This window comes from Pinus tabuliformis, chromosome 5_2, assembly GCF_031772625.1.
Source record: "Pinus tabuliformis cultivar Carrire ecotype Pingquan chromosome 5_2, CPIR1, whole genome shotgun sequence".
Lineage (NCBI taxonomy): Eukaryota > Viridiplantae > Streptophyta > Pinopsida > Pinales > Pinaceae > Pinus > Pinus tabuliformis.
The window spans coordinates 824765204-824772750 of record NC_142306.1 but is presented as its reverse complement, the minus strand read 5'-3'; the positions used below and the strand labels follow the sequence as shown (position 1 = coordinate 824772750).

Here is a 7547-nt window from a genome sequence, read left to right as displayed (position 1 = left end):
TGCAACAAAGTTTGTTTTCACTCTCTTAACTCACCTCGGTATTTATGGCAGGGTTCTCTCGGATCGAACTCCAGCGAGTCGTTCCACCTTAATCCGGGTTTCAAGGTAAGTTAGGGTTCTATGTTAAACCCTGCTTCTCCACCTCTTTCAGAGTCTAACAGATCCGCTCCTCTGCTCTTCAGGTTATGGCGTCGGTCGTTTGCAATGCCTCTCTTCAAACTCAGGTAAAAATCCAATGTGGTTGCCTATGTTCGTTTACAGATATTTCTTATCATTTCCATTGTCTCAAACGCTGACCCATGTCTATATGTTTGTGCAGGTTGCTTGGGCGGTTGGCCGCCGTGGCTCGTGCTCCCTGTGCGTTATGGAGGCAGCCCAAAACCCCTTCCAACTTGGTGTAACGGGTAGGGTCTTGTCCAGCTCGGGCCTGCTTGTTAAATTTGTAAACAATTTGAGGGTTTGTGTATTTAATGAGCTCGGCTCTGTTTGCTAGTTTTGTAAACAATCTATAGATTTCTGTATTTAATGAACTCAGCTTCGTTTGCTAAATGTGCAAGCACTCTGTGGGTTTTTCTGTATCTATTGCTCACGCTTCTGGATTGTAAACGAACTATATTAATTGTTTCCTTTTTCCTGAGGACCGTTATATATATAATGACTGTCGTTTTTGACCTGTAATCGACCTGGTCCGTCTTGTTGTTGTGGTTCCGTGGGTTTGTTCAATCGCTTTTCTTGTTTCTTACAATGACTTTAATGATAAAGGAACAGTAGCTTAATGAGCGTTCTAGGTTCAGAGACTTATGGTGCGTTTTGTTCATAAGGGTTTCATTAAATGAATCTCTTGTAGACTGTATATCCAGCATTTATAAATCTTACGGAAAACATTTAAGTTTGGTATGGTTGTACCTGGTTTAATGTGATATCGGTTGTCGTTAGTCTGCTCCTCTCTGCGTGGGATGGCTTCCCGTAGCAACGCCTTCTCTTTGCTGTCTGTTAATTCCAGTATGTGCTCAATATTTTGTTTCACATTCGCATGCTTGCTGTACAAGACCTACAATGGTTGCTTAAGCAAATAACATCAATCGAATAACTTACAGTATGCCTGTTATAGCCCTCTTGCAGTAAATGTTATTACAGGAAACAGTAACAATATATTTATGTGACAGTGGTTCTTTAAACAATACAGTTTTGCTTCTTTTTAGAGGAAATGTATCTGTCTTTTTTTATTCCAGGAGAGAGTCTTTTTTTTTTGTCCTTTGCTTTCTGTTTTACATCTGGGTAGCGTAACTGCTCCCACTTTCAGTTAAAATGCTTACCAGAATTCATCCTAACTGTGTAACAGTTTCTTATACTAAATACTAATATACGGTTAACTAATTTCTAAACTTAAAAACAAGATACAGTTTCAATTACCATGGTCTCTAAATGACCTTCTGGGAAAAATCAAACAAATAGTAAAGAGAATTTAAAACGAATGACAACTTCTGTTAACCTGGTTCCCTCCATAAGACAGTCAACCACCTTCTGTCTCCTCGGAGCTGGATGCTCCTGCATCAGGCTCCCGGGGTGGCAAAAAGTCATGGCTCCGTTCCATGAGGTCGTCGACAGAATAGCCTGCCTTCTATATCTGCGTCGCGTTCAGCCACGAACTGTCCTCTATCGGACGGTTCTTCCACTTGACCAAATACCGCAGATATTCCTTCCTGCGTGTGCGCTTAGCTACCTGTGTGTCCAGAATTCCTTCGATCTCAAGGGGTGGTGCCATTGGCATCTGTCTCATCCACGAATGTTCCTCACAACTGGTGTCCCGCGGTGGCTCTGCTACTGCATTGTCTCCCGAATCTGCGACATAGGGAAACAGATCTGCCACATTAAAAATGGGAGAAATACCAATCCCGGGTGGCAACTGTAACTCGTAGGCGTTCACAGAAAATTTTCGAATGATTTTACAGGGAACAATCTTCTTGAACTTTAGTTTGTTGTACCCCCGTTTTGGAAAACGCTCCTTACGTAAATATGCAAGGACTTCGTCCCCAACGTTGAACTGAACTTCCCGGCGCTTGGTATCTGCCCGCTGCTTATATTTGTGACTGTTGTCTTGTAATTTCAGCTTGACCTGCTCATGTAGATTACTCATTGCTTGAGTGAAATCTTCACCATCCGCACTTCGTTTTTCAAGCTTTCCCAAATCCCGTAACTCATGCACGCCTCGTGGATGCATGCCGTACAAAATCTGGAACGGACTGTAACCAGTGCTACGGTTAGGTGAGTCGTTGTATGCGAATTCCGCCTGAGCTAGTACACGGTCCCATGTCTGGGAATTCTCACCTGTTAAGCTCCGAAGTAAGTTCCCCAAACTCCGGTTCACAACCTCCGTTTGGCCGTCGGTCTGCGGGTGATAAGCGGAACTGAACTGTAACTGAGTGTTCAACTTTTTCCACAGGGTTCGCCAAAAATGACCAGTGAATTTCACATCCCTGTTGGAGATGATGGACCTTGGAAGTCCATGTAGTCGAACAATCTCATTGAAAAACAGATGTGCTACATAAGTAGCATCGCTGGTCTTCCTGCAAGGTACAAAGTGCGCCATTTTTGAAAATCGATCTACCACAACCATTACTGAATCGAAACCCCACTGTGTCTTAGGCAAACCCAAAACAAAATCTAAACTGACGGAGTCCCATGGTCGGTTCGGAATGGGTAATGGTAAATACAAACCTGTATTCTGACTATGGCCCTTTGCCAGTTGGCAAATCTTGCACCTACTCACGTACCTTTGTACATCCCGCTGTAATTTTGGCCAGAAATAAAAATGTCGTACCTGTGCTACCATCTTATCTACACCGAAGTGTCCAGCCAAACCCCCACTATGTTTCTCCTTAATTATGTTTTCTCGCATAGAGCAGTGGGGAATACACAGCTGCCCGCCTTTAAACAACAATCCCTCCTGTATATTATAATCCAACCACAGACTGTTGTTCCTTAACAGAGGGTTTTGACAAGCCTCATAGGCTTCTTTAAAATCAACATCTGTTTGATACAGCTCTTTCAGGTGTTCAAAGCCTAGAACCTGCATCGTACCTTCCTGCAAGAGTAGTATCCTTCTACTCAGCGCATCTGCCACCTTATTTGCTTGCCCACTGATATGTTTCAGTACAAACGTAAAATTCTGTAAATATTCCACCCATGCTGCATGATTGTGGTTCAATTTATGTTGCTACATAATGTACTGTAACGCAGAGTTATCTGTAAACAGAACAAACTCATTACCCAACAGATAGTGCCTCCAATGTTTTAATGCCTGAACAATTGCATAGAATTCCTTGTCATAGGTTGAGTATTTCTGTCTACTCTCGTTCAGCTTTTTGCTGAAATATGCAACTGGTCTATCCTCCTGACTTAATACTGCCCCAATGGCTGTATTACTGGCATCACAACGAACCTGAAAAGGTTTGTTAAAGTTAGGCAGCCTCAATATCGACCTTTCAGTAATCTTCCTCTTCAAAGTCTGGAAACCTCTTTCCGCTGCCTCAGTCCAGTGAAATGGCTGATTTGTCTTCTTGATCATATCCAGCATAGGTGCGCAGATCTCACTGAAATTCCTGATGAATTTCCTGTAGAAGCTCGCTAATCCGTGAAAACTGCGGACTTCAAATAAACTTCCCAGTGAAGGCCAGCTAACTATAGCTGCCACCTTTTCTGGGTCCATTTTCAACTCATTTTCTGCAATTACAAAGCCCAGATATATTAACTCCCGCCGAAAAAAAAGTACACTTTTTCAGATTGATCAGCAGTTTATTCTGCTGCAACTTCCTCAACACATTACGAACATGCCTGAAATGTTCTTCCTTAGTTTTACTAAAAATCAAGATGTCGTCCAAGTAAACTATCACAGATTTTCCAATAAACTCCTTCAGCACTTCATTCATCAAACGCATGAACGTACTGGGAGCATTGCTCAACCCAAATGGCATCACCAGCCACTCATATAAGCCTTCGTTCGTCTTGAAAGCTGTCTTCCACTCATCTCCTTCTCGAATTCGAATCTGGTGATATCCACTCTTCAAGTCAATTTTCGAGAAATAAGTTGCCCCGCTCAGACAATCCATCATATCGTCCATTCTTGGTAAGGGAAACCTGTACCTAACCGTAATTTTGTTTATGGCTCTGGAATCTGTGCACATTCGCCATTCGCCTCCCTTCTTTGGAGCCAGCACGGTTGGTACTGCACAGGGGCTCATGCTCTCTCGAATCAACCCTTTGTCTAACAACTCCTGGACCTGCTTCCTGATTTCCTCATGGTCCTTAGGACTAATTCGATAAGCTGCTTTGTTTGGCAGACTTGCCCCTGGTATAAAGTCAATGCAGTGACTAATACCTCTCCTGGGTGGGAGTTCATTTGGAAGGTCATCCACCACGATGTCCCCAAATTCCTGCAGCAGCTTCTGGATTTCCTCGGGCAAATCTGAAATCTGTGTATGCAATATCACCGCTTTTGGTCTTCGTATGACAGCAAAATTTACTTCACTGTCCTCAATCTGTTTTATAAATTCTTTTTAGCCCATCAGCAATGCTTTCACTCCACTGGCTTCTGCTGTATTTTCCTCTTTGATGGGTACAAGCGTGTGCTTGATCCCATCTTTCACAAACTTGTAACAATTGGTTTTTCCATCATGGACTGCGCTCCTGTCAAACTGCCAGGGTCGTCCTAGCAAAATATGACAGACATCCATCAGCATAACATTGCAGATGATTTTTTCTTTGTACTTGCCTATCTGAAACTCCACCTCACACTGTTCATCCACCAACAGTTGGTGTCCCTTCTGCAGCCATGACACCTTATATGGAGTGGGATGTTTCAGCTTTTTCAGAACCAGTTTTTCCACCATCTCTACTGCTACCAAGTTGTCGGTACTTCCACTATTGATGATCAGCTTGCAGCACTTGCCCTGTGACTTGCAAACAGTCCGGAATAGATCTTTTCGCTGATCAGGTTCTGCAATTTCTTTTGCTGGTTTTAACAACACCTTATTCAATACCAAAGCTTCGCCTGTCTCTGGGGCGTTTTCCACTTCTTGAGGTGCTGCTTCAACATCCTCTGAATGAGCAACATAAGCTCCTCTTCCACCTACAAGTTCACCCTCAGGACAGTCATATGGTTTGTGTCCTAACTTATGGCAACGATAGCACTGGACAGTTCCCCTGCCCCGACCACTTCCTCGCCCTTGCTGAGCTGGTCGTCCTCCTCTAGTGCTATTGTCCCTCTCTGCTGTGCCAGCAGACTTAGAGCTACTGCCTTCTTCGTTGGAACCTGCACTTCTACCTCTACCAAAAACCTTACCTTTTCCCCTGCCAGTTCCACCTCCTCTCCTGGCGTTTTGCTTCCGGTTAATTTTCTCCTCTGCCTTCAGTGCAAACTGGTAGGCTTCATCCAATGTTCGGGGTGAAAGGATACCGATTTCATCTAGTATTTCCCCCCTCAAACCATTCACAAATCTGGCTGTTTTTTCTGGGGTATCTTCCACATACCCTGCCCGCAAATTCAACTTATAAAATTCCTCTGTAAACTCCTTAACAGTCATTCCTCTTTGTTTCAAATTCTGTACCTGTCTGTACAACATAATCTGATAATCTTTTGGTAGAAATTTTTCCTTCAGTTTGGCCTCCATTCGGGCCCACTTCTTTATAGGTTGTTTGTGTTGCCTCTTTCTTTCCGCCTGAACGTTGTCCCACCACAAGGACGCATGTCCTTTCAGCTTTGTGGCGGCAAACTTCACCTGCTTGTCCTCACTGGTTTCCTCAAACTCAAAATATTTGTTCACTTTGCTTAACCAATCCAATAACACGTCTGCAGACAGACTTCCGTCATAAGTGGATAGCTCATGCTTCAGCTTATGACTAGACAGCAAAACTGACTTTAATAACCGGAGTTCCGGTGTGACCACTTCAACCTCATCTTCTGGTTCTGCCACATCCTCATCACTATCATCTGCTGGGTTCCTTCTTCCCCCAGCTTCTACCACTGCCAATCTTTCTCGCAAAACGCGGATCTCCTCACGGAGTCCCTCTTCTGCTACTCTCCGGATCGCTCTTCCTCTTCCTCTTCCTCTACCACCCTCCATTCTTCCTATTTGTCAACCTGCTCTGATACCACTTTTGATGGCCCAGCCCTTTTTCCACCTGTCGACACCGTGTTCACCGTACGAATGTAAATGCAAATTAACGTTGGGTTGTACAGATTCGGGATATTTCGGATGGTTTACCTGTGGTACAAGTTATCAACGCACATCTGCCGGTTCAGGCCTTGACTTACTCCCGCCTTTTGTCACTAACCCTAGTCCACTTGCCTTTTCATTCTCACTGTGCAAGATTCTTAGTTCTGCTCTGCGAGGGTTCTTGGCGCCTCTGCTCCTCGCTCCGGCGCTGGTTCTTCTGGTGCCTCCAACCTTCTGCTCCTTTGTTCGTTGGTATGATTGTGAGGGTGCCCAGCTGTTACTACTCCACTCTGTAACTCAATTAACTTACTGTTTCTCTGGTTATTCTCTGCTGCAACAAAGTTTGTTTTCACTCTGTTAACTCACCTCGGTATTTATGGCAGGGTTCTCTCGGTTCGAACTCCAGCGAGTCGTTCCGCCTCAATCCGGGTTTCAAGGTAAGTTAGGGTTCTATGTTAAACCCTGCTTCTCCACCTCTTTCAGAGTCTAACAGATCTGCTCCTCTGCTCTTCAGGTTATGGCGTCGGTCGTTTGCAATGCCTCTCTTCAAACTCAGGTAAAAATCCAATGCGGTTGCTTATGTTCGTTTACAGATATTTCTTATCGTTTCCCTTGTCTCAAACGCTGACCCATGTCTATATGTTTGTGCAGGTTGCTTGGGCGGTTGGCCGCCGTGGCTCGTGCTCCCTGTGCGTTATGGAGGCAGCCCAAAACCCCTTCCAACTTGGTGTAACGGGTAGGGTCTTGTCCAGCTGGGACCTGCTTGTTAAATTTGTAAACAATCTGAGGGTTTGTGTATTTAATGAGCTCGGCTCTGTTTGCTAGTTTTGTAAACAATCTGTAGATTTCTGTATTTAATGAACTCGGCTCCGTTTGCTAAATGTGCAAGCACGCTGTGGGTTTTTCTATATCTATTGCTCACGCTTCTGGATTGTAAACGAACTATATTAATTGTTTCCTTTTTCCTGAGGACCGTTATATATATAATGACTGTCGTTTTTGACCTGTAATCGACCTAGTCCGTCTTGTTGCTGTGGTTCCATGGGTTTGTTTAATCACTTTTCTTGTTTCTTACAATGACTTTAATGATAAAGGAACAGTAGCTTAATGAGCGTTCTAGGTTCAGAGACTTATGGTGCGTTTTGTTCATAAGGGTTTCATTAAATGAATCTCTTGTAGACTGTATATCCAGCATTTATAAATCTTATGGAAAACATTTAAGTTTGGTATGCTTGTACCTGGTTTAATGTGATATTGGTTGTCGTTAGTCTGCTCTTCTCTGCGTGTGATGGCTTCCCGTAGCAGTGCCTTCTCTTTGTTGTCTGTTAATTC

At 43.9% G+C, this 7547-nt stretch overlaps 1 protein-coding gene and 1 long non-coding RNA gene across 2 annotated transcripts; one reads left to right on the top strand and one right to left on the bottom strand.

Moving 5' to 3' along the window:
* Window positions 1-1621: 1621 nt before the first annotated feature.
* Window positions 1622-6122, bottom strand: LOC149161843 (uncharacterized). The gene is made up of 5 exons (XM_089435022.1): window positions 4647-6122; window positions 4218-4538; window positions 3231-3442; window positions 2519-3140; window positions 1622-2419 (listed from the first exon to the last, which is right to left on the bottom strand). Exons 1-5 carry the CDS (start codon window positions 6120-6122, stop codon window positions 1622-1624), a joined length of 3429 nt encoding a protein of 1142 aa, XP_089291148.1.
* Window positions 6123-6382: 260 nt separating this feature from the next.
* On the top strand, window positions 6383-6967 carry LOC149161842 (uncharacterized). The gene is made up of 3 exons (XR_016261754.1): window positions 6383-6507; window positions 6599-6771; window positions 6867-6967. It is a non-coding gene; the product is annotated as an uncharacterized LOC149161842 (long non-coding RNA).
* The last annotated feature ends 580 nt before the right edge of the window (window positions 6968-7547 follow it).

What these genes read in the sequence shown, in the direction of transcription:
- LOC149161843 (XM_089435022.1), bottom strand. Translation starts at nt 6,122, where the DNA reads ATGGAGGGTGGTAGAGGAAGAGGAAGAGGAAGAGCGATCCGGAGAGTA. An exon ending in AAACCAATTGTTACAAGTTT is followed by an intron (nt 4,539 to 4,646) that starts GTGAAAGATGGG and finishes TTTATAAAACAG; the next exon opens with ATTGAGGACAGTGAAGTAAA. An exon ending in ATCTGTTTTTCAATGAGATT is followed by an intron (nt 2,420 to 2,518) that starts GTTCGACTACAT and finishes TTGAACACTCAG; the next exon opens with TTACAGTTCAGTTCCGCTTA.